Raw genomic sequence first — 27,713 nt, forward strand, 5'->3', positions numbered from 1 at the left:
TCTAGATCCTATCCCTGGCCTGCCTGCCTCTTCCCCCATCTCTCTCTCTCTGTCTCTCTATCAGGCACTCACACACACAGAAGACAGAAGGTAGGGAAAATCCATCAGAAAAGCCAAGTGAGCTCCAGGAGTTGGTTACCATCGATGAGACCAATTCTCTGGCAGGAATGTGTCTCATTGCTGGGAACGCAGAAGTACAGCAAAGATAACCCAAGTATTATGAGTAATAGTTCCCATCACAAACCTGTTTCTCACATGTCACAGCTGACCTGCAGGGTGTCAGCTCTCACCTGCCAAAGCTATCAGATTTTTTTTTTATCAACTTCAAACTCTAAGCTCTCCAATAATAATCCATGCAGAACTTGCTGCCTCCCTCTTTGAAGACCCCATGCTACCTGTAAAGTCTGGAACAGGCATGAGTATCAATACTGTTCTCAGATTGTCGAATCCTGGCCCAGCTCAGTTCAGTGACCATGCAGAGGATGGAGGAAAAATATGAAGGATGACCCTGGTCTTCGGACAGCCTGATGACCCTATTATGTGACTCACCTGAAGGATGGTCACGGTTTTCTTCCTTTAAGTCAGTTATTCTCACATGTGCTTCCTGATATGGGGACTCATCAAACGGATCAGAAGCATTTTTTGACGTTAAAACAGAATCTTGATGAGTAACTCTACAGAAATCGCTCTGTTCGTCGGGTAAAGTGTTGGAAGCATGCAGGTTTTCTTGGGTTGGATTTGCGTAGCTATGGGATGGAAGAAAGGGAGTGGCTTTCTCTCCCAAGGCTGAACTTCCTGGAGACCTGTACTTCTGGCTCTGGTCATCAGGCAGTAGGGTACCTTACAGATGAATAAAGAAAAAAATCCAACAAAGCTGAGACCATCTTACAACACTCTGACTTTTATGCAGTAGTGATCACTCATCCCATAAAGTAGTTTCCAAATAATAAAAGCATTTTTCTCCTTATTAGTACATTGTTTAACAAAAGTACAACATTTTTACTCAAAGTAAACAAATGTCACATACTTTAAGGTTAGAGAATATTTATACTAGATTTTCTACAGAGTGAAGATGGCACAGCTGCAGCATGCCTAGCTCAGAAGCGGCCATTCCAGCTGTGAAAACACTATGGCAGCTGTCAACTGTGATCAGGGACAGGCAGGCACAGGAGCAAAGCAGTGCAGTGACAACCATCTGGGCTGTCATTAGCTACTGTGACTAGTAACCAGTCACCTCTCCTTCAGAGCAACCCTAAAATTTTGGTATTGTTGGGTAAAGAAATTATGACTAACTTTTTAGTTTCTAAGTGTATGTTACTTTTGTCTATTTTGTTTAAGCCTCAGCCCAGCTGTATGCCTCTAAACATCACTTCTCAGAGGATGGACGGCATACCAGATGCTGTCTGCCAGACCAGTCCCTGAAATCCTGCCACCTGCCCTGTTCACCTGATTGCCTCACCTAAATCTGAGATAAAGACACATGGAGAAGTGGTTAATAAAACAGTCACTGCTGCTGGGATGCAGCTCAGTTGGCAGTGTTTGCCTAGCATGAATTAGAGTGTGTTCAATCCCCAGCAATGCATAAAACCAGACATGCTGGTGCGTAACTTTAATCCCAGCACACAAGATGAGGCAGAAGGACCAGAAAGTCATAAAACCAGACATGCTGGTGCGTAACTTTAATCCCAGCACACAAGATGAGGCAGAAGGACCAGAAAGTCAGTCATGCTCAGCTATATACCAAGGTTAACGCCAGCCGGGGACACATGAGAACCTGTCTCAAAACCATAAAGTAATCAATGCTGCCCATTCTGTATCCACTTCATCCCCAGCCCACATCTAAAATGAGAAAGTCAGCTTCAACTTTTCATTATTACCCCCTCCCTCACCCACCCCAGCATCTAAAATATTTTGGAGTGGCAGATATCCCAGCTAAATCTAATGAGTTCCTTGATAAAATATCCCAGGGTAGCTGTTTTCAAAGTATGACCTAAAGATCTGCAAGACCTTTTCAGGAAACCACCGAACTATTTTCATAAGTGATCCGTTGGTAAGGCAATGGCAAACTACAAACTGCAGGAGTCATAGTTCACGGAAGGACAGCAGCTTTGTGTTAGCCGTCAGTGTTTGCCACCACTGTGCATCACAGCTCACAAATAAGGCTGACTTAGAAGTGCAGCAGTTTCCAGGTGGTTGTGACGCACGCCTTTAATCCCAGCACTCGAGAGGCAGAGCTAGGGGGATCTCTGTGAGTTCGAGGCCAGCCTGGTCTACAGAGAGCGAGATTCAGGACAGGCACCAACACTACACAGAGAAGAAACCCTGTCTTAAAAAAACTAAAATAAAAATAAAAAAAGCAATATAAATAAAATTTTAAAAAGCAAAGAAAAGCTGCAGTCACGCTTCATAGTGCCCAAAGATGCTATGCAGGATGCTGAGGGAGCAAGGTCATCAACTGCCTAAACCGGTGCTGGGTCTCCTATGCTACAATACTGAACTACCAGGCAAAGTGTGACCACTGGTGCAACAGGGGAATGCCTGTTAATTAACTGTTTTCTTATTGAATTCTCACCTGCTTCACAGCAGGGAACTGATTCTAATAATACTGTAAATCTGGTCAAAAGCGCATGGCTGGGGAGGTTATAGGCCTTGGGAAATAAACCTACTCATTAGTGTTGTTTTGCTAGACAACTACTGGAAAAAGGAAAGTCAATTTTCTTTCTTTCTTTTCTTTTTCTTTCTTTCTTTCTTTCTTTTTCTCTCTTTTTCTTTCTCTTTCTCTTTTTCTCTTTCTTTCTCTCTTTCTCTTTCTTTTTCTTCCCTTCTTTCCTTCCCTTCCTCCCCTCCCTCCCTCCCCTTTCTCCCTTCCCTCCCTCCCTCTCTTCTTTCTTCTTTCCTTCTTTCCTTCTTTCCTTCTTTCTTTCTTCCTTCCTTCCTTTCTCCCTCCCTCCCTCCCTCCCTCCCACCCTCTCTTTCTTTCTTTCTTTCTTTCTTTCTTTCTCTTTCTTTTTTGAGAAACAGTTTCTCTGTATTCAGCCTTAACTGTCCTGGAACTCACTTCGTAGTAGGCCAGGCTGGCCTCGAACCCAGAGATCCACCTGCCTCTGCCTCCTGAGTGCTGGGATTAAAAAGCATGGGCCACCATACAGGAGAATGAGTTTTCTTTAGGCACGTGGCCCCTGGTAGGTTGTCCATGTTCCAGCAGATGGCACCATACTCTTGCATATACAAGAAACACTAATTAGACTCAAGTGAGCCATGCAGAGTTTGTCGGGTGCAGTCAGGTAGAGTGTGGAAATAAATGTAAAAATATATATGTGTATGTGTGTATGTATAAATATATACATATAAATATATGTGTGTGAAAATATATATATGTATGAAATTCTCAAATAATAAATTTAAGACCAATCTAGTCATCACAGTCATCCAGGCCAGCTGGGGCTACAGAATAAGATCCTGTCTCAAAAAATAAATAGATAGACAAAAGTAAATAAAGGGATGTTCTCAAATAATATAAAAAATAATTTTATTAAATCTCAAACCTTGAACAATGGCAATTATTCATAAATCATTCCTACTGCAGATCAAAAGGGGGCTATGTAACTGAACTGCAGACTCACCTTACTCAGAGAATATCATTCTGATTTATGAGAATGAATGGCAGGCAAACCACAATTATTTAAACTTGTATTTTTAGTTTTTGTTTTTTATTTTTGAACTGAGGATCAAACCCAGGACCTTGCCAGTGCTCTACCACTGAGCTAAATCCCCAACCCAAAACTTGTATTTTTAATGGATATTTTTTCAAAAAAGAATGCTGTGACTTCAAAGAAAGCAGCTCATTGTATCTAATGGTAAAGACATAATTTGGCCTTTCAAGTAAAACTTGTAATTCTGGAAAATGGCTACCATGGTGAATCTTGCAGCTTTACAGTACTTCAGGACTTTTAAGATTGAGTTCATCGTAATATTTAACACATGCAATTGTTGTTGTTGTTGTTGTTTTGAGACAGAATTTCACTATGTAGCCTTGGCTGTCCTGGAACTCACTCTGTAGACCAGGCTGACCTCAAACTCAGAGATCTGCCTGCCTCTGCCTCCAAAAGGCTATAATTAAAAAGCATACACCATTACACCCAGCTACATGAAATTTTTTGTACTGTGTGCAATCTGCCAATGTTCTAAAGACCTATATAAGTCAATGAATTACTATGTTCTGGATAACCAATACACTAAGTCATATATTAAAAACAATGTTCACAATGTCTAGATAGTCAATTTATTTAAAATGTGAAGAGTTCATCGATAAGGTTTTAGATTCCATGCTGGGAACAGCCACTAAGAAAAGACCACTTGCAGCCAGGCGTGGTGGTACATGCCTTTAATCCCAGCACTCAGGAGGCAGGTGGATCTCTGTGAGAAATCATGTCTCAGAAAAAAAAAAAAGAAAAGAAAAGACCACTTACTTAGCACACAAAGAAAAACAACCTAAGTTATCTGAAAAAGATATTAAGTACTCCTTCCCCTAATAACATAGCCATATAAAAGGAGACCAGATGTAGAAGTAAATGAGAATTACCTGACTTCTTTTAATTCAAAAAAGATAGAGTCTTTTGGGTAGATGCCTAAAAATGGTATAGCTAGGTCTTGTGGCAGCTCAGTTCTCAACTTTTTGAGGAAACTCCACACTGACTACCAGAATGTAGCCCTACAAAGACACGTAAACTAAAAGCTTCGTCACCAGCTGACGACTCTACTGAGACATAACAGAACCTTTAGGAAGTGGAGCCTAGTGGGAAGAAATCAGGTTACTGGGGGTGTGGCCTTGAAGAAGACACTGCGTCCTAGCCATCACCATGAAGCAAGCAGCTCCTGCATCACCTACTCCCACCACAGCAAAGGAAGCTGCCACAGGCCCACAGCATCAGGACCAAGCAACATGGGCGGAAACCTCAGAACAGTGAGCCAAATTCAACAGTTCTTGCATTGTTTATCTCGGGTATTACATCACAGCAATGAAGGGATAACTAACACCATAACTTACTCATAAATACATCCTTTACAACAAAAAATTCTCTAGTATCTTCTATAAGTTAAGAGTGCAACTGGGGAGGAAGGGAGAGAGAGAGAAAATGTGGCCACAGTACAATGAATATATATCATGAAAATGCCATAATTAAAACCTATTATCTTTAATGGAAGATTGAGAAGGCAGCAAATTAGACCTTGTCACAGAAAAAAAACAAAGAGTCTTGAGACCACAAAGTCTGAAAACAAATCTCCTGTGTCACTTAATAATAAAATGTATGCTCAGCAGGTACATGTCTCTAGGTCTGACCTCCAGGACCAAAATAAAAAAATGAAAATCAAATTGTGGAATTCAAAATCCCATTGTGTCAAAGCTAAGTGTTCCAAACTGTATAGGGCTAGATCTCACATTAGTAACTGCAATCTGCTCCCATCATTCAATCATACCTGTACTTTACAGTAAAATGTGTCATAGCCTGTTATTTGAATCATCTTTGTTGTCCATGGATTCTACAAAGCAATTATAAATTATTCAATTATTTTAAGATAAGCTAAGTGTGGTAGTGTACTTGGGAGGTAGATCTCTGTACGTTTGAAGCCAACCTGGTCTACATAAAGAGTTCCAGGCCAGCCAGAGCTACATAGTAAGACCCCCGTACCTGTCCCCATCTCTTTATCTACCTGTCGATAGATCAATAGATAATGATTAAAAAAAAAAAAAAAAAAAAAAAAAAACGGGCTGTCTATATTTCTCAAAAAAAAAAAAAAAAAGCATCCACATTTCTTTCCTTCCACCCCCACCCCCACCCCACCTATCCTCTTCACCCTGCCACACTCAGCACACTCATTGCCAATGTCTTCTCAGTGTCCAGCACAGTATCTGAACAAAACAGGCACATTCTGAACATCTAAAATATGTCTCTTAAAGGGTAGTGCCAAGAAACAAACATACTGCTCCAGATCACTTCTTTCAGTTTGTGAAACATGATCCACTGGCAATGTTATCATCTGTCTTAGAGTTGCTATTGCTGTGAAGAGACACCATGACCAAGGCAACTCTTATAAAGGAAAACATTTAATTGGGGCTGGCTTACAGTTTCAGAGGTTTAGTCCATTGTTGTCATGGTGAGAAGCATGATGGCATGCAGGCAGACATGGTGCTGGAGAAGGAGCTGAGAGTTCTACATCTTAATCCACAGGCACACTGGGCATAGCTTGAGCATATGAGATCTCAAAGCCCACCCCAACAGTGACACACTTCTCCCAGCAAGGCCACACATCCTAACAGTGCCATTCCCTATGGGCCAAGCATTCAAACACATGAGTCTATGGTAGCCATACCTATTCAAACCACCACCTCAGATAAAAATTTACACAAGTACTGGAGACATGGCTCAATGGTTAAGAGCACTAACTGCTTTTCAAAAGGGACCAAGTTCAATTCCCAGCACCCACATGGCAGCTCACAACTATCTGTAACTCCTGCTCCAGGGATCCAATACCCTCACACAGGCATACATGCAGGCAAACTACCAATGCACATAAAATAAAAATAAATTATTTTTTAAAAATTTACACAAGTAGGGCTGGACTAAGAATACATTCTAATTGGTAGTATTTGCCTACCTGGGTTCAATCTCCAATACTGAATAAACTGAACATGGTGGTACACACCTATACTCTCAGCATTTTGTTTGTTTGGTTGGTTTTTGGTTTTTTTGTTGTTTGTTTTTTTGGTTTTTGTTTTGGTTTGGTTTGGTTTGGTTTGATTTTGGTTTTTTGAGACAAGGTTTCTCTGTGTAGCTTCTGGAGCCTTTCCTGGAACTCACTCTGTAGTCCAGGCTGGCCTCCAACTCAAAGAGATCCACCTGCCTCTGCCTCCCAAATGCTAGGATTAAAGGTGTGCACCACCACCACCCGGCTAATCTCAGCACTTTGAAGGCACAGACAAAATGAAAAATATCCCTACTACTCACACCAGGCACACTAATAAGCACTGATGATATAGAATTTGCTTGTCCTCAGCCATGACTGAGAATGTTTTTGTTCCTATGGAATGAGGTCAGAAAAGCTTTCAAACCACTGTTCCAGGTCAAATTTCAATGCTGCTTTCTCTGGTTAGCTCCAGATGCTTTCTGTTAGCAGAGGCAACACATCTACTACCCAGCTCTACTACCCAACTCTACTACCCAGCTCTACCACCCAGCTCTACTACCCAGATCTACTACCCAGATCTACTACCCAGCTCTACCACCCAGCTCTACTACCCAGCTCTACTACCCAGATCTACTACCCAGCTCTACTACCCAGATCTACTACCCAGCTCTACCACCCAGATCTACTACCCAGCTCTACCACCCAGCTCTATTACCCAGATCTACTACCCAGCTCTACCACCCAGCTCTACTACCCAAATCTACTACCCAGCTCTACTACCCAGCTCTACCACCCACCTCTACCACCCAGATCTAATACCCAGCTCTACCACCCAGGAAACACGGCTCCGCAATCAGGCAGAATGGGCTCTACAGCTTTCCTGCTGTAGCCCTGAAGAGTTTCCACACAGAGATCTACCTCCCAAGTGCACCACCACACTTAGCTTATCTTAAAATAATTGAATAGTTTATAATTGCTTTGTAGAATCCATGAACAAAGATGATTCAAATAACAGGCTATGACACATTTTACTGTAAAGTACAGGTATGATTGAATGATGGGAGCAGATTGCAGTTACTAATGTGAGATCTAGCCCTATACAGTTTGGAACACTTAGCTTTGACACAATGGGAGCCTGCATGTGATTGACTTAGGTCCTAGGCCTTCTGTATATATGACACTGTTGTGTAGCTTGGTCTTCTTGTGGGACTCCTAACATTGGGAACAGGGGCTGTCTGACTCTTTTGCCAGCTTTTGGGACCCTACTCCTCATACTGGATTGCCTTGCTCAGCCTTAATACAAGGGGAGATGCTCAGTCTCACTGCAACTTGACATGCCATACTTTGTTGATATCCATGGGAGGGCCTGCCCTTTTCTGAACAGAAACAGAGGAGTGGGGGCACAAAGGGATGTGGCTGGAGGGCAAGGGGGACTGAAAGGAGAAAGAGAGGGGAAATGTGGTAAAATAAATTAACTAATTAGTTAATTTAAAAAAATAAAAGGCAGTCTGAACAAGCCATGAGGAGCAAGCCAGTAAGCAGCACTCCTCCGTGGCCTCTGCATCAACTCTTGCCTTTGGGCTCCTGCCCTGGCTTCTCTAAGTCATGGATTTATAAGCTGTAAGGTGAAATAAAGCCTTTCTTCTTGTTAGTTTGAAGCCAACCTGGTCTATATAATACTGGGATCAGAGAGGCTACCTAGAATTCTAGAGTGTATATACCATGCTTGAAGGCATTCTCACATACACATGGTGCTGGGGGCTGAACCCAGGGCCTCACACATGCTAGGCATGTGCTCACTGAGCTACAACCCCAGCTAGCACTCACTTATTTGGGGGGGGGGGGGGGGGGGATTCTGTGTAGAATTACTGGTGTCCAGCTACCTGGTCCTGAAGAAGCTGAAATTCCCTGTGACAGAGGAACATGGAAATAATCTGCCACACAATTAAAGGTAAGGAACATTGTAACTTTGTCTCACTGTGTTAACTGATGGCTGTGTACAAACCAGACATACCTGGAAGCGTGTGCTGCCCAGACACCATGATGAGCAGCTTCTCCTGCTCCTCCATGAGCCTCTGCAGCTGTTCTAGCTGCTGCCTCTTCAATTGTTCCTGCTTCTTCTGCTGTATTTCTTTCAGCTTTTTACATGTAAAATCAAGTAATATTATACTTCACGACACCTCTCACCATTTATCTTCATTCCTTCATGCTCCCTTCCCAGATCGTCCCTGGTAAATCATTTCAAAAAAAGATACCCCTCACCCCCACCAATAAGTAAATTTGCCACAAGAATATGAAAATCTAATTTCTTCTAAAGGAAACCATATCAGTATCTCAAATAAGAAACGGGGAAAGCAACTCCTTCCCGTCTTACAAGGGGATGGGTATACCAGGGCATCAAAAATATATATATATATATAGATATATATATAGATATAGATATAGATATAGATATAGATATAGATATAGATACATACATACATACTGGTGTTTTTCGAGACAGGGTTTCTCTGTGTAGCTTTGCACCTTTCCTGGATCTCTCTCTGTAGCCCAGGCTGGCATCAAACTCACAGAGATCCACCTGCCTCTGCCTCCCGAGTGCTGGGATTAAAGGCAGGCGCCACCACCGCCCAGCAGGACATCAAATATTTCCTGATAGTTGATCAACCATTTCTGACTTCATTTTTACCAAACAAGATGGCAATTTAAAACCATGAATTTGTCTTAACTGCTACATTCTGTATATGTGCATCAAACACATCTTAACGTTTCACATTAGACAGAGGACAAAAAGGGAAGACAAGATAACCAATAACACAACACCTGTAACAATACAAATATGGCTCAGGCCAAACCCTACCTGTTCCAGTTTTCTAAAAAGCAGGCTCTTATTAGCCTCTTCTTTGAGTTCACTCCCAAGATCAGGCCTAAAGTCGCTTTTGTTGTCTTCCTGGTATCCAGGGGCATCGTGACATGACACCATTGGTTCCTTTTTAACTAGAGGAAAGACTGCATAGACTTCGGAGTTTCCTGGCTGTAGTTTATAAAGTCCTCCAGCCTCCAACTTCTCTTCTTCCTGGAATGAACTCTCTTCACTACTAAAGCTGAAGCTGTTGGAAAAGCGGGTGGCTTTAACTGGGAAGCTGGAAGAGACATTTGTAACTGCTTGTTTCTCGTCTTCCAAAGTAGGAAATCCTCGATTTAATATGACCCCAGCCCGAGGACTGGTCATCCACTGGGTTAGGAAGTTCTGCCCACTGTTTAATTCTGAAGAGGTTGGCATCAGGAACATTTCAGTCTAATGATCCTTTTAAACACGGGGAAATTCAGAACACCTACTGACTTTCAGCACCTGTAAAAAAGAAAGCCAACAATGAGTCTTCATTAAAATTGTTACATACCTATGCTCTGCCCAAAGTAGCCCAAGCCTCAACCCAGCTTGAAAATTAATAGTAGCTACACAGAAGGCTGTCACAGGGAGTGGCAAGTTGGTTCAGTGGTAAAGATGCTTGCCGCCAAGCCTGATGGCATGAGTTCAATCCCCAGGTCCTACATGGAAGAAGACGAGAACAACTCCTTCAAGCTGTCCTCTGAACTCAGCATTCTCGCACAGCACACATGCAAACATGTGCAAACACACACACACACACACACACACACACACACACACAATATATATATATATATATATAGGCAAGCATAAAAGAAAAAGACTTTCATGAGGAAAGCAACTGAGCAGTAAACTGCTTGGTTGATTTGAGTTTTACTTCAGAAATCTAAAGAGAGTAGATCAGAAACCTCAGGACATTTACGATCTAATCATTTAATTAGTAAGATATACACATGCTAGATCAGTTGACCTAAAACTATAGGATCTTAGACACCCTTAAGTTCTTCAATACCAAAAAATATATATATCAAGAAGGCACAGCCAATGTCAGGTACTATTATACACTTGTTTCTTTGCCCACAAGACCAAGCTACACAACTGTGTCATATATGCAGAGGACCTAAGACCTAAGTCATTCCATGCAGGCTCCCTGGTTATAGGTTCAGTCCCTATGAGCCCAGGTGAGCTGATTCTGTGGGTTTTCTTGTGGTGTCCTTGACCCCTCTGGCTCCTACAATCCTTCTTCCCCGCTTCTGCAGGATTCCCAGAGTTCTGCCTAATGTTTAGCTGTGGGTCTGTTTTCACCAATTGCTGGATGAAGCCTCTCTGATGACAATTGGGATTAGGCACCAATCTCTGAGTATAGCAGAATATCAATAGGCATCAGTACAGTGACTTTTTCTTTCTTTCTTTTTTTTTCCCTAGTCATGTGTAGTTCTATCCTAGGCCTCTGGGCCATCCACCTCTGGGTCCTGGTGCTCCAGGCAGTGTCAGGCAGGGGTGGACTCGCTCTCATGATCTGGGTCTCAGACTGAACTAGTCATTGACTGACCATTCCCACAATCTCTGAGCCACCTTTACCCCAGTACATCCCATAGGCAGGACAGACTGTAGGTTGAAGGTTATATGACCAGGTTGTGTCTCAACCCCTCCACTGGAAGTCTTGCCTGGTCAGTTCAGGCTACAAATCCCCTACTGCTAGGAGTCTTAGCAGGGGTCATCCTTGTAGATTCCTGAGAGTTTCCCTTGAACTAGGTTTTTACCTCCCCCTGAAATGCCCCCCTTTCCCAGTCACCTCTTTGAGTGCTCTTCTCCTCCATCTCCCTACCTGATCCCTCATGTTCCCATCCCCACCCATCCCTAGTCCACCCACCATGCACTGGCTTTGTAGACGCTCAGGAAGTGGAGAGAGCATAAGGCAGACAAAAAAGTAAGAAGGTAGAGTGGAAGAGGGAGGGTGGTCTGGGAGCCTAGGGCCTCTGGTGGACATAGGTTTAATCGCGCACGCGCACGCGCACGCGCACGCGCACACGCGCGCACACACACACACACACACACACACACACACACACACACACACACACACACGAGAGGGACACACTCACACAAAGAAATAAAACCTGGAAATGTTGTGGCTAACAAACACATCTAGCTTTCCAAGTGGTGCATGACAGAGACAAACAGAAAACAGATGTCTAAGCGTCAAAATATGCTCACTCTCATGCCACTGAAAAGCCAAAAATGATGGCAGTAACAATATACCTTTTTCTGCCCCCAGGCACTGGGTGGGCAAAGACTAGAGACTGCCATAAAGACAGTATGACGAGACAGAAATTCTTTTAGTCAGTATTCCTTAGAAATATAACATATTTTGGAAAGTGAGGCAGTTACCTATCCAAGCTGTAAACGCTTTGATCTAGCAATTTTGCCTCTAGGCACTGTGTGCCATTGTCTTATTGATTCAAACTCAGATTTGCAATAAACTGAAAGTAAGCCAGGTATTGTGGCCCACACCTGTTATACCAGCACCAAAGAAACTAAAGCAGTAGGAGTTCCAGGCCAACTGAGATACAATGTGAGACCCTGCCTCAAGATGGAGCTTTATGATGTTGGTTTACCATGTGAGACCCTGGATTCAGTATCCCATGCTAAAATAAATAGACAAGACAAGCCCACATCTATAACTCCAGCACTTAGGAAGCTGAGGCAAGTAGATTACCATGAGTTCCAGACCAAACTAACTTACACTGTGAATTCCAGGCTAGCTGCCCCACAGAGTAAGTAAAACCCTGTCTCAAAAAACCACAAGGGGCTGGAAAGAGGGCTCAGTGGTTAAGAGTTCTTCCTGCTCTTCCATAAAACCCAAGTTCAGTTCCCAGCACCCACATGGGACAGACAGCTCACGACCACCTCTAGCTCCAGCTGCAGGGAATCTGATGCCCATTTCTGACCTCTGCCAGCACTTGAACTCATAGGGCATACATTCATTACACTTACACACATACACATAAATACAAATAAAAACCTTCAAAAACCATCCAAGATATACTATTAATCATAAAGTATAGAGCAATTTTATTATAAGAAATATAGACAGGGGCTGGAGAGGTGGCTCAATGGTTAAGAGCTCTTGTGGAGGATGTGAGTTCAAGTTCCAGAACCTACATGGTGACTCAAGGCCATCCAAAACTCCAGTTCCAGGGGATTCAACACCCTCCCTTGACCTGTGAGGGGACTAGGCACACAAATGATGCACATACATAAAGTTCACTCGTGAGGAGAAGAAAAATCGAGTTATAAAATCCAGTGGTGGTTTTGTCACCTTGACAGACTGGTATTTGGGGAAAAGGAACCTCCCCTGAGGAATCGCTTCCATCAGACTGGTCTTAGGCAAGTCGCTGGATGCATTTGAATTAATGGCTGATGTGGGAGGGCCCAGCCACTGTGGGTAATGCCACTCCGAACAGGTGGTTCTGGGTTAGGGAAGAAAGCAAGCCAGGAAGTGAGCCACTAAGCATCACTTTTCCATGGTTTCAGTTCCTACCTCAAGCTCCTTTCCTGGCTCCTCTGAATGACAGACCATAACGTGTGAGCTGAAATAAACTCTCTCCTCCCCAGGTTGCTTCTGGTCAGTATTTTGTCACAGCACAGAAACCAAACTAGAACACCGAGAGAAAGGGGCTGGTACTTCCTGGGAAAGGCTCCTGCCTTGAGGGAGTACAGACACAGTGTTATACATACACTTCAGAGTAGCATACATTAACTGACTGGCTGTATCCGTATCTACTAATTCCTGAATAGTCATTTCTTGTTGTAAGAAAGCTAATCCTAACTGCTTTTACATTAGGAACCTACCTAAAAAGGTAAGGTAGGGATTTTCCAGTCAACCTTGGTGAAATTTCAACATCTTTAGTAAGAATTTTTTTTTTAAATCCAAACCTAGGGGCTCACACAGGGGACCCCAGCACTGAGGAAAGAAGCCAATCATCAGCGTGAGGACAGTCTGGCTATACTGCAAGTTCCAGAAGACAGTGTGATTTAATGTGAGAAACTGTCTTAAAAACAAAAACTCAAGAGTTGGAGAGATGGCTCAAAGTGGGTAATGTGCTTAAGCCTGAGCTAGCACTGGAACCTCCACACATGAGCCATGACATGACAAACCCAACACAAATCATAGACACAATACTTTAAAATAGTCATCATGGGGTTGGGGATTTAGCTCAGTGGTAGAGCGCTTGCCTAGCTAGCGCAGGGCCCTGGGTTCGATCCTCAGCTCAAAAAAAAAAAAAAAAAAAAAAATAGTCATCATCAGATGAATAAGAAAAATCTAAATTTAGAAAGTAAGCAAAGTCACTCTGTAATATGAAAATAGTCAATAACTCCCTACTGGACTGACAAAAGTGTAATGTTGGTTTAAGGCAGTATCTTAACAGTCTTTACACACACACACACACAAAATCACACACACACATACTCTGTCTCTCTCTCCCTTTGTTAAAGGACTAAAACGTCTGTACCATTGCAACAATTTCCTTACTATGATCCTAAAAATACACTTACTGCCATTTTTAAGTATAGAAATACTGAGTCACAGTCGGGCATTGTGGTAATGCGGACACAGACATTAAAATCTGAGGTACATGGTATCTGTTCATGAAACTGTAGGCATTGCCACAAATTAACTACACATCGATAAAGCTGTCTTTAAAAATACAAAAATTTTAAAAGTCGACTAATTGAAAGGTTGACATCTGTAAAGCTATCTGGAAAAAACATAAAATATCTGCACTGGAGGCGGAGGAAGATATGAAGGGACAATTCAGACCCTGAAAACTTTCGGCTGACAGGTCCGCCTCCCCCCAAAGCACAACTCTTCTGGAAAGCAACAAAGCTTTTGGAGAAGGCCGGATGGACCCTGAAGGACATCAAGTGGCGCCACTACACCCGACCCGGTGAGACAGTGTCCCTCTCGTCCGCCTCCCCCGGGACAGAAACACCCACCAGCCTCCCTTGAGGCGCGATCTCCCGGGTACTCGGAAGAACAAAGCGGGTTTAAAAGCCCCGGAACCACCGCCGCCCGCCGGCGCCCGGCCCTCCGCGCCACGCCAGCCCGAAGCCCGAGCTGGCCTCTCAAGAACCGGGCGACCGACGGGCTCCTCCGCTCCTTTCGCCCCCCAGTTACCGTTCCACGAAGAGCCAGCCGTTCAGACCACTCCAACCAATGAGACAGTCACCATCGAGTAGCCGCGGCATTTACGAAAGAGCCGCCACAACCACCGCGGCGGCCAGAGCCCCGCCTCCTCGCCTGGCCCCGCCCAGCCCTGCTCCGATGACTCTTGGGAAGTGTAGTTCCTACCGCCCCTGTGAGCTTGCGCGCAGGCCCCTCGGGCACACGCAAACTACAACTCCCAGCATCACCGCCACAAACGTTGCTAGGGGATGAGCTTTGCGCGCTCTTTTGCGGCGGGCACTGGTCAACAGCTAAGTTGTCCCGGAGTAAACCCGTGCAGTCTTGACATCTGGTGTAACAGAAGGCGTGATCCCCGGTGCCAGGAACACGGAAACTCAAGCCTAACCTAAAGATGAAAGGTTTGGAAGAGTTTTGTTGCCTTCATTTTTTCCTTTGGATTGATTTGACTTAATAAAGGCCTGTTTAAAAAAAACAAAACAAAACAAAACAAAAATGACTTTGTTGGCAGGGTGATTAAGTGAAGACAACAGTGGAAAAATTAACTCCAAAAATAATCATCTATTATGTGGGTACTAGGTGACTTGACAAAGTGTTCATTCGGTATTTAAATTTTATATAGAATACTAAAAGTGCAAGATATTAAAATGTGGAATAATGAACGCAGATTTCACTATTTGTATTGCCACCAGAGGGCTTTCGGGATTCAGACAGGACCCTTTAATATAGAAGCCACAGTACTTCATGTTACCACAGTGTACAGTCCTGAGTTGAACAACACTGTGGATTAAATAGCATCTATTTTTTAAGATTTTGTTCTTATTTTTAAGTTATTTTTACTTTATGTGCATGCATGTTTTTCCTGCATGTAAGTATAAGCCCCACATGTGTGCCTGGTGCCTTCGGAGGTCAGAAGGGGGCTTCGGATCCCATAGAACTGGAGTTACAGATGTTTATGAGCTACCATGTAGGGTTTGGAACTGAACCCAGTCTTGGGCAAGAGCAGGAAGTGCTCATAACCACTGAGCCATCTCGCCTTCCCTTCTCCCTCCAACCAAGCAGCGTCTTTAAAGAAATCACGTGAGGGCTAAAGATGTAGCTGGGTTGATCAAATGCTTGCCTAGTGTCTGCTGGGCCTTGAGTCCTTTCTCCAGCACTGCATAAAGCAGAATTTGTGGCCGGTCTCCGAGGTGGGGAAGGTGAATCAAAAATTCAAGATCATCCTCGAACATATAGTGAGTTAGAGGCCAGCATGGAACATGAGACTATCTGAAAAAGAAATCAAGAACAAAATTGCCCTTTATAACTGTTAACTAGCTCAAATAAGCCACTACTATTAAAGTGGTTTTAAAATTTTGCATAGAGGCCTCAAACCTGGAGACTTCGGAAAAGGTTTTCAGAGATCTGTTTTGTTAGGTTACATCACAGACAAGGAAACCAAAGCCCAAGAATGTTGGGGAATATTATTCTAAGGTGTGTTACTTTTGTTTATGTTGTATTTGTTTAACTCTGTGAAGCTGTGATACTTTGTCTAAAACACTGATGGAGGACTAGAGAGATGGCTGAGAGGTTAAGAGCACTGACTGCTCTTCCAGAGGTCCTGAGTTCAATTCCCAGCAACCACATGGTGGCTCACAACCATCTGTAATGAGATCTGGCGCCCTCTTCTGGCCTGCAGGGATATGTGTAGACAGAACACTGTACACATAATAAATAAATAAATCTTTGCTGGACGTTGGTGGCACACACCTTTAATCCCAGCACTGGGGAGGCAGAGGCAGGTGAGGAAAGGCACAAAGCTACACAGGAAATCTTGTCTCAAAAAACCAAAAAAGTAAAAAATAAAAATAAAATACCTGATGGTCTAATAAAGAACTGAATGGCCAATAGAGAGGCGGGAGAAAGGATAGGCAGGGCTGGCAGGCAGAGAGACTAAATAGGAGGAGAGATCTGGGAAGAGAGAGGAGCAAGAAAAGTAGCAGCCAGAAAAGGAGGAGGACTCCAGGAGCCAGCCACCCAGCTACACAGCCAGCCACAGAGTAAGAGTACGATTTATAGAAGTAAGAGAATGAGAAAAGCCCGGAGGCAAAAGGTAGATGGGATAATCTCAGTTAAGAAAAGCCGACAAGAAACAAGACAAGACAAGACTGGGCAGTTATAAATAATATTAAGTCTCTCCATGTGTGATTTATTTGGGAGCTGGGTGGTGGGCCCCCCAAAAAGAGCCAGAAGATCCCCAACAACACAAGACTTCCAAGATCACACACTTAAGATGCTAAACAGAGGGTTGGGGATTTAGCTCAGTGGTAGAGTGCTCGCCAAGCAAGCACAAGGCCCTGGGTTCGATCCTCAGCTCAAAAAAAAAAAAAAAAAAAAAAAAAAAAGATGCTAAACAGAGAGCAGAGCTCAGTGAGTAGCAGAGCCCTTGTCTAATATGCTGGAGGCCCTGCAATCCATCAGCCAATAAATTAAGATGCTGGACAAGGACTCAAATGGTCTTCAATTGGCCTGAAAGGATGCCCAAAAATCATTTTCTTAAAATGTGTGTCTTTAAGAGTAATCACAATAGCTTGCGCTTTTTCTGCCTACATTTTATTCTGTTATGTGATGTTTTAATTGTGTTCTGACAAATAAAGCTTGCTTGGAGTCAGAGGGCAGAGCTAGCCACTAGCTGACCATAGAGGTTTGGAGGACTGTAGACAGACAGGAGACAGGGAGTGTTAAGGCAGACCTGAGAGACATCTCAGCCCTTTTTGAACAGAGGGACAGTAGAGATAGGAAGCAACTGGTGACTTCTCATCTTTCAGGTTCTTTCCCAAATACTGATTTTTTTATTGATAAAGACTGATTAATTAATTCTTCACCATTCTCTGTAGTATGTTATGCCGCATTGCCACATTACTTGTTGACTGATGAATTTTGTCACACTCACCAGCACCACCCCTCTCTGTCTCATGATCCTCTTGCCTTCACCTCCCAAGAGCTAGATCACAGGTAGGTGCCACAATACTTGACTCCACACTCAAGTTTAAACTAGATATTTAAGTTTCTAATATATCAGTCAGGGCTACACAGAAAAATCCTGTCTTGACCACCTCCCAAAAACCAGATTCTAATATGTAAGTTATGACCTGGAACCTACATTTAAAAATTAGTAGAGTACAGGCATGCACCTGTCATCCCAGCACTCAGACAAAGGAGGCAAGAGGAGTGAGTTCAAGGTCATCCCTTGAACAGCTACAAACTGTTGAGGTATTTTGAAATATCTAGTTATGCTCAACTATAATTGGTGGTGGTGGTTATTACTCTTTTGGGGGGCCTGCCACCCAGCTCCCAAGTAAACACACATGGAGGCTTATTCTTACTTATTCTAACTTCTGATGCCTGGCCTTAGTTTGGCTGTTTTCTTGCCAGCTTTCCTTAACTTAATTAATCTTCTATCTTTTGCCTCGGGACTTTTCCCTTTTTCTTACGTCTGTAACCTTACTTTGTTTCTTACTCCTTGGCTTGCTGTGTAGCTGGGTGGCTGGCCCCTGGAGTCCTCCTCCTTCTCTGACTACATTCCTTCTGTTTCTCCTCCATCTCTTTTCTTTCTCTTCTCCCAGGTTTCCTCTTCTATATATTCTCTCTGCCTGCCAGCCCCACTTATCCTTTCTTCTGCCTCACTATTGGCCGTTCAGTTCTTTATTATACCATCGGGCACAGTAACACAGCTTCACAGAGTTAAACAAATGTAACATAAGCAAAAGTAACACACCTTAACATGACATTCCACAACACTTCCCTCTTTTTGTCTAAATAAAAATGAAAGGGTTTTAACTTAAACATAGTAAGACTATATGCAATAATAATTATCAAGTAAGAATTACATTCACAATATTCTGTCCATTTGTAGTTAGCATATTCAGAGAAAATAATGCATTATCTATCCTATCTTAGTGAATCCAAAACTTTACACCTAATTTACTTTCTGTCATAACTAAGGAAAACTGCAACTCAGCGACTCAGAAGGATGTAATATTGGTGAAATTATTTAGGCCACTCCACGTAGTTAAAAAGGAGGTTTATTTTGTGGGGTAACTTACAAATGAAGGGGTAGGTTGCAGGGTCTGGCAAAGGTATAGGGCAGTCCGGCGGTGTTCTCTGGAGAACTCTGCTCGGCCTACTTCCAGCGTCCAGCGTCCCGGCACCAAGAGAGCGACCTCCTCTTGATCCTCGGTCTTCCGCTCCCTCCTCTGCCCTGCCTTGTGGGCGTGATCATTACCGAAGCCTCAATGGGGGTTGGAACTTCCAGGACAATGCTGGGATGGCTGGCTATCCATTACAATGTAATATTATCTAACATAGAGACATCTAACTGCCTAGATAGTCACCCAAAGTTCCTCTGCAATGTTGGCGCATCCATCTTTAGTCTACAGGCCCAGAATATCTGGCAAACTTTTTAGTGAAGCAGGAAATTTGGACTATCCTGCCTTGTATTGGCAAAGTTCATTAGTCACTTTCTTCTGTGTCCTACAGAATAAATATCTGGCAGATTTTTCTGTGAAGCAGGAATTTTTTACTATCCTGCCTTGCTTTGACAAAGTTTATCAGTCACTTTCCTGTGTGTCCTGCAGAATATCTGGCAGACTCTTCTGTGAAGCAGGAATTTTGTAGGATTGTCCTTCCTTGTTTTGGCAAAGTTCAACAGTTACTTTCCTCTGTGTCCTGCATGTCCAGTCTGCATACATGTTGTCAGCAGTCAAAGGCAAGAACAGTTTCTTTGCCCAGTGGCTAACATTGCCACAATGAAAGGAAACTCCATAAGGAGTTTCTTCAGTGCCCATCATCTCTGAAGTAAATTGGTGCTACCAGGAACAGATGTATCTCATTGTCATGAAAAACCCTATGTTAACAAAACATTTTAAGGCGGGTGGTGGTGGCACAGGCCTGTAATCCCAGCACTCAGGAGGCAGAGGCAGGTGGAGCTCTGTGAGTTCAAGGCCAGCCTGGTCTACAAAATGAGTTCCAGGACAGGCTCCAAAACTACAGAGAAACCCTGTCTCGAAAAACAAAACAAAACAAAACAAAAAACATTTTAAATGCCATATTCTGTAGATCTTTGAAAGGATTGAAGACCATCTATCTATCTAAAATATATCTCAGCCAGGTGGTAGTGGTGCACACCTTTAATCCCAGCACTCGGGAGGCAGAGGCAGGTGGATTTCTGTGAGTTCGAGGCCAGCCTGGGCTACCAAGCTGTTTCAAAAAAACCAAAAAAAAAAAAAAAAAGAAAAGAAAAAGAAAGGCTAAAAAAAAAAAAAAAAAGAATCAATTTTGGGGTTGAAAAGATGGCTCAGTGGTTAAGAGTACTGGCACTCTTCCAGAGGGCCTGAGTTCATTTCCCAGCAACCACATGGTGGCTCATAGCCATCTGTAGTGAGATCTGGAGCCATCTTCTGGCCTGCAGGCATACATACAAGCAGAACACTATGTATAATAAATAAGTAAATTTTATATATATATATATATATATATATATATATATATATATATATACATACACACACACACACACACACACACACACACACACACACATATAATCTGGAAAACATACCTAACATAACTACAAATTTGACTGTTATAAATGACTAAACACTAACCTATGTTTCCTGATTATCTTATATAGTTTATAATAATAGCTTTCAAAAACTAGAACTTCACCCTACATTTCCAAATGAAGTGTATAAGCACAATACCACAAACAAAAATAGAAACATAAATACAGTATTGTTGTAACAAAAATAACCTTAAAATTTTATTAATATACAGCCAGGCAGTAGTGGCACATGCCTTTAATCCCAGCACTCGGGAGGCAGAGCCAGATGGATCTCTGTGAGTTCAAGGCCAGCCTGGTCTACAGAGCAATATCCAGGACAGGCTCCAAAGCTACACAGAGAAACCCTATCTCGATAAAAGCAAAAAAAAAAAAAAAATTATTAATACACAAAAATCCTTTTAACAAGAGTAAAAACATATATACAGTATGTTATTAGCAAAAATTACCTTAATTTTGTGTCAATATATAAAAGTCCTTTAAACAAGAGTAGAAACATATATACAGTGCAACAAAATTAACCTCAAATTTATATCAATATTCCAAAATCCATGCCAATGCAAAATATCTGAAATTAATAGTTGTCTTTTTATCCTATATTCCTATATTACCCTAAGTTTGGTTTTTGGTTTTTGTTTGGTTGGTTGGTTGGTTTTTGGTTTTTTTGAGACAGGGTTTCTCTGTAGCTTTGGAGCCTGTCCTGGACTAGCTCTGGAGACCAGGCTGGCCTCGAACTCACAGAGATCCACCTGCCTCTGCCTCCCGAGTGCTGGGATTACAGGCATGTGCCACCACCACCTGGCTAATACCCTAAGTTTTAACAAACATCCATAACCCACCAAATAACCAAAAGCCTCCCACACCCCACTTGGGAATATGGGCATAGTTTTCTCCATACTGCTTCTTGCTGTCTGTGGATGAAGTATCTTCGGGGGTCCCAGAGAGAAAACTTTAAGATAATGACCAACCAAGTCCTGGGAAAACGAGCATTAACCTTTGCTGATAGATATCACCTGTCAAGATTCAGGAGGTTTTGTCTCATCAAACCTGATCCATAATAACCCTGAAGGAATCCACAGCCTCTCATCTCCTGTGGAACAAAACTCCAACACATTTTTGATTTCCATTTGACACTATATATATATATATATATATATATATATGTAGTGGATAGCCATCCCAGCATTGGCCTGGAAGTTCCAACCCCCATTGAGGCTTCAGTAATGATCACGCCCACAAGGCGGGGCAGAGGAGGGAGCGCGGAAGACCGAGGAGCAGGAGGAGGTGGCTCTCTTGGGTCCGGGACGCTGGACGCTGGAAGTAGACCGAGCAGAGTTCTCCAGAGAACACTGCCGGACTGCCCTATACCTTTGCCAGACCCTGCAACCTACCCCTTCATTTGTAAGTTACCCCACAAAATAAACCTCCCTTTTAACTACATGGAGTGGCCTTAATAATTTCACCAATATCTGGCGCCCAACGTGGGGCAAATTCCAAAGGCCCAGGCGGCTCCCTCCCTCAGCCTCCTCCCGGCTGGCGGCTGGCAGGCACCTAAACCCGCCTGCAAAATTCCATTTAACCAGGGGACGCCTACACAGTCCCATTCCCGAAAAAGGGAACAGCTAGTCCGGTCTCAGTTCCCTAGCTTAGCCCCTAGACCAGCGAAAACCCGCTGTGAGTGAGGCGTTCCCACTCCTCCCTGAGTGCCGGCTCCCCGCCATCTTGGCTCCTGCCTTCAGCTGCCGCCAGCCAAGGTCGCTAGCAGGCCTTGCTTTGGAGCTATACCAACGCCTCCTGCTGGCTGAAAAGTGCTACTGCACCCCCCAAAACCACGGAAAGGTAAGCTTCTTTCAAGTAAAAGTACTTGATAATTTTACACCTTAAAACTGACTAACAAATCTTGAGTAATTCTTGTAATATGGCTGACAACATTACCTCACAAGAATTTAAAAACCTTTTTGCCTGTATGATGAATGACATTTTCCTGGAAATATACGACCTCCCTAAGACATATCTGGACTGTACCATTTTGACATTCATTGTAATAATTCACACAGTGTTCAAACACTGGTTTAATAGTAAGAACAAAGATGAGTCATTATTGGGACTGATACAGGCTTTAAAAGTTAGCAATAAAGGCTTACAGAAAAAGATTCTGTCTATGGAATCTGCTGACCAGGACTTACATAAAAAGATTCTCTCTCTGGAATCTGCTAACCAAGATTTACAGGTTTTAAAAGATAGCAATGAAGGCTTACAGAAAAAGATTCTCTTTCTGGAATCTGCTAACCAGGAATTACAGGTTTTAAAAGATAACAATGAAGGCTTACAAAAAAAGATTCTCTTTCTGGAATCTGCTAACCAGGAATTACAGGTTTTAAAAGATAACAATGAAGGCTTACAAAAAAAGATTCTCTTTCTGGAATCTGCTAACCAGGAATTACAGGTTTTAAAAGATAGCAATGAGGACTTACATAAAAAGATTCTCTCTCTGGAATCTGCTAACCAGAATTTACAAAACAAGCTTGTACCCAAAATTGCTTTTATTGATAATAAATATGAGTATTTAATGGATAGAACACTAACTCTCCAGAGTAAAGTTGTAGCTACTCAGACACTATATAAGGAAGAAAAATTATCATTACTTGATAAGGTCCATGGAATCATGTGTTTCAGAAGAACATAAAAACTTCCATGATTCCATGAAAAATCTAAAATCCCTTACAAGAGAGGAGGTTTACTCCCTGAAACAGACCCTAGGAGCTCGTTTACAAGCCCTAGAGGAAACTCTCAATAAACATGACAAGGGACCTAATAAGCAAAAGGGCAAGACCATACAGGTTGTAACATCTCCAAATGGCTCTCACACAATGGCTTATCCTGTTATCATCCATGAGAAGCCAGCAGATGACACACACCCTGAGCCATATACGACATATACATTACAACCAATTTCAACAAGGGACTTTAAAAATATAAAGAAAGCAGTAGTTACATATGGGATACACTCCACATATGTAAAACAAATGTAATGATCACGCCCACAAGGCGGGGCAGAGGAGGGAGCGCGGAAGACCGAGGAGCAGGAGGAGGTGGCTCTCTTGGGTCCGGGACGCTGGACGCTGGAAGTAGACCGAGCAGAGTTCTCCAGAGAACACCGCCGGACTGCCCTATACCTTTGCCAGACCCTGCAACCTACCCCTTCATTTGTAAGTTACCCCACAAAATAAACCTCCCTTTTAACTACGTGGAATGGCCTTAATAATTTCACCTATATATATATAATATGTATGTATATTTTTGCCAGAGCTGAGGACCGAACTCAGGACCTTGCACTCTACCACTGAGCTAAATCCCCAACCCCAACAAATATATTTTTGACGTTTTAAAAGTTAAGGCATTCCTAAAGTATATAGGCTGATTTATTTCAATTCCAGGTCTCTTTGCAACTGTCCTTAGCTTTTCAACAATCAAAAAATTCAAGATCAGCATAATAACGTACAGGATCCAGACTACCTGTGTATTTTCTATCTTATGTGGCTTTTTTCTTTTCTTTTGTTTTTCTTTCTTGAGACAGGGTTTCTCTGTGTAGCCATGGCTGTCCTAGAACTCACTCTGTAGACCAGGCTGGCCTCGAACTCAGAGATCTGCCTGCCTCTGCCTCTGCCTCCTGAGTGCTGAAATTAAAGGCGTGTGCCACTACCACCCGGCTAATTTATTTATATTTCTCTTATGTACATGGGTGTCAGGTCCGTAGAACTGGAGTCACAGACAGCTGTGAGCTGCCATGTGGGTGCTGAGAATTGAACTCAGGTCCTCTGGAAGAGCAGTCAGTGCTCGTAACTACTGAGCCATCTCTCCAGCCCCGGCTTTTTTCTTTTACTCTCTCTTTCAAGACTTTATTTTATAAACTATTCATTTTTTTATTACTATTACTAAGCCCTTTTCCTTTTCTTAAGCCTAAGCACCTTGTTAAACACACAGTGACCTGTTCAGAGGTTTTTCCGCCTGGACCTCTTTTACTGCATATCTCTAGTCTTTTTTGACCATACTGGCAAACCTTAGACTATTAAGTACATCTGGATCCTGTGTGCGCCATTCTCAGCTGGCTCAGCCTGCTTCTTGGGTTGTGAAATCAAGCGTGAAACTCGAGACCAGTTGGTCAGAACCTTCCTAGAGCTCTAGAATGCCAATGCGTGCATTGTGGCAAGCATTTTTACTTACTTTTTTTTTCCTACTTAAGGTACTAGCTGCTCTAGGGCTCAGTTACCAGCAGAAACTGTCTGGCTGGAAACTCTTAAAGGAGCCCTACCCCTTTCTTGTTGTTCAGCTTTCTCAGGCCCTACATGGAAATATGAGCCCCAGGTTGGATGCCAAGATATTAGTTGGTTTTGGCTTTTTTGTTTTTTAAGGGGGCCCACCACCCAACTCTCAAATAAATGATACACAGAGGCTTATCCTTAATTATAAATGCCCGGCCCTAGCTTGGCATTTCCTTAACTTTAAATTAGCCTCATCTATTTTTTGCCTTGGGGCTTTTCCCATTCTCTTACTTCTGCAAATCTTACTCTTACTCCATGGCTTGCTGTGTAGCTGGGTGGCTCCCCTGGAGTCCTCCTCCTCCTCCGGCTACTTTCCTTCTTTTTCTCCTCCATCTCTTTTCTCCTTTCTCTCTTCCCAGATTTCTCGTTCTATTTATTCTGCCTGCCAGCCCCAACTATCCTTTCTCCTGCCTCAGCATTGGCCATTCAGTTCCTTATTAGACCATCAGGTGTTTTAGACAGGCACAGTAACACAGCTTCACAGAGTTAAACACATGTAACATAAACAAAAGTAGCACACCTTAAAATAATATTCCACAGCATATAAGTATATTACTGTGCTAGAGAACATTAGAATTTATTTGTCCTGAGGCTAAGAAGATAGCCCAGTCACAATAAAGTGGTTGCTATGAAGCATGAGGACCTGAGTCTAGATCCCTAACATCCACATAAAACACAGAACACAGCAGTGCATGATCATAACCACAGTACAGAAGCTAGGAAGGTAGACACAGGAGAGTCCCAGAGACATGCTGCCTGGCCAGAGGTCAGTGAGTGAACCTGTCTCAAAAAATGAGATAGAAGTGGGCTGGACAGATGGCTCAGCAGTTAAGAGCACTTGTTGCTCTTATAGAGGACCAGGGTCAATTCCCAGCACCCATATGATAGCTCACACTATCCGTAACTCCATTTCCAGGGAATCCAACCCCCTCCTCTGGCGTGCCAGGGCACGAGGCATGTACGCAAGGCACAGACATACATATAGTGAAACACTCATATGTAGGTGGAGTTTCTGTCAGGGCAGTCTGTCCCGCCAGCTGCTTCTAAATAGCCACTCAGAGACTTAATTATAAATGTTCAGCTGGGGCCGGGTGGTGGTGGCACATGCCTTTAATCCCAGCACTTGGGAGGCAGAGCCAGGCAGATCTCTGTGAGTTCAAGGCCAGCCTGGTCTACAGAGTGAGTCCCAGGAAAGTCCCAAAGCTACACAGAGAAACCCTGTCTTGGATAAATAAATAAATAAATAAATAAATAAATAAATAAATAGATGCTCAGCTGATAGCTCAGGCTTATTACTAACTAGTTCTTACAACTTAAATTAACACATTTATATTAATCTACATTCTGCCATATGGCATTACCTCTCTTTCATCTTGCACTTCCTATTTCCTCTTTGTGTCTGGCCCTGCTTCTTCCCAGCATTCTCTCTGCCCCAAAAATCCTGCCTCGCCATCAGCCAATCAGCTTTCTATTAACAATGAGAGCGATACATATTTACAGTGTACAGAGATTGTTCCACAGCACACACACATAAAACATAAACAATAAATAAACTAAATAAGTAAGCTAGAGGGCCAGTGAGATGGCTCAGCAGGTAAAGGTGCTTGCCTCTGAGCCTAATGACTGCGTGAGTTCACTCCCTGGAACCCATATATATGGTGGAAGATGAAGTGACTCAGGAATGTTGTCTTCTTCACACATGTGCATATGCATGCACATACATAAAAGTGACTTAATTTAAAAAATACGGTGGATAGCGATGGAGGAAAATGCCTGATGATGACAATCTGTGGCTTACAGCCTCATGAGCACATGAGCACACAAACACAAAACAAAGTTATTCTTTTGTCTAACTAATGCCCCGATGGCCAACCAAATTCTCCATCCTCTCCTCTTCCTTCAATAACTTTTTTTTTTTTTTTGGATAGAGGGTTTCATGTAGCCACCTTGAACTTGCTGCATAGCTGAAGGTGACCATGAATTTCTCATCTTCTTGCTTCCTGTGTGCTGGGACTACTGGCCTACCCTACCTTGCTTGGTTTATTTGGTACTGGGGATCAGGCCTACCTCCATAACTGTTTTGATTTTTGCTGCAGGACACAGAAATATGAAGTAGAAATTTGGCTGACTGTGACAAAGTTATACCTGGAAGAAATCAAGAGTCTTTCCAGGAGTCTTGGTGATACTGGCTTTTGAATATTAGCTGTTTCCTGCTATGGATTTCTCCTGTGCTATTGTAGCTTTTCCATTCCTAGGTCAGTGTGTTTGATCATTCATTGGGCATAATTTCCCCTCTACAATTAAAGTATTTTTATAACTTTCGCCAACTATGCCTACAACAAACACAGTCAAGATCCCTAATTTCAGGCCTTTCTGTAATTATCATCCTTAGCAATATCTGGCCAGGACCTTCTCCAGAAGAAAGTATCTTCTCTGAGATGCCTCCCAGACTTTCTAAGAATAGACGTAAACATCCAGACTGTCTGGATTGAGGCCTGGCAGATGTGCTAATCAAGCTTAACTTTCTTCTCTTCTAATGCTATATTTGCTCTAGATCAATTAACTCAGAAGTAAAGGGTTCTTACTTACCAGGTACTTCAAGCTGTGACTCAGGTTGCCTAGCTACCAAGTGTACTCCCTTGCCCTGCCAGAAAATGGCAGCAGCCGAGTTAGCTTGGACAGATAAGGGGCCAAAGGAAAATAAGGCAGTTTTATTTTCACTCATCACTGATAGACTCCCAACACCTTACCAAACCACTTCTAAGAACATAGCTTGAGTTCATAAAATCTCCTTTGCTTAGATATTAACAGAATTTGACCCTCAGTTGATTCTATTCCCTATTAGTCACTTCCCTTTGGAGTTGTAAATGATAGCTGACAATTACTGCTCTTTGTAGGGACCTTATTGCCCCTCCCTTTGACCCAGAAGGAATTCAAGCCCAGTGACCTTGCCTTAGCCAGAGCATTGCTATTACAAGAGTTTATAATCACAACCTCAGAGAGGACTAGATTGAGAACTAGGAGAAT

At 42.8% G+C, this 27,713-nt stretch overlaps 1 protein-coding gene across 3 annotated transcripts in view; it reads right to left on the minus strand.

The window, feature by feature from the left end:
• The window catches only part of Cenpj (centromere protein J), a 64,252-nt gene that overhangs the window by 30,287 nt on the left and 6,252 nt on the right, over nt 1-27,713 (minus strand). Inside the window, exons 1-4 of one of the 3 annotated variants that reach the window (XM_036199598.1) lie at nt 14,760-14,864; nt 9,548-10,039; nt 8,702-8,825; nt 550-840 (exon numbers count right to left, since the gene is read on the minus strand). In XM_036199598.1, the coding sequence (XP_036055491.1) occupies nt 550-840; nt 8,702-8,825; nt 9,548-9,979 (847 nt within the window). In that variant the 5' untranslated portion in view covers nt 9,980-10,039; nt 14,760-14,864. Of the gene's footprint in view, nt 1-549; nt 841-8,701; nt 8,826-9,547; nt 10,040-13,121; nt 13,183-14,759; nt 14,865-27,713 lie in introns of those variants that run through there. The other 2 variants (XM_036199599.1, XM_036199597.1) reach the window with 2 other exon arrangements.

The sequence above is a fragment of the Onychomys torridus genome, chromosome 9 (assembly GCF_903995425.1).
Source record: "Onychomys torridus chromosome 9, mOncTor1.1, whole genome shotgun sequence".
NCBI classification, from domain to species: Eukaryota; Metazoa; Chordata; class Mammalia; order Rodentia; family Cricetidae; genus Onychomys; species Onychomys torridus.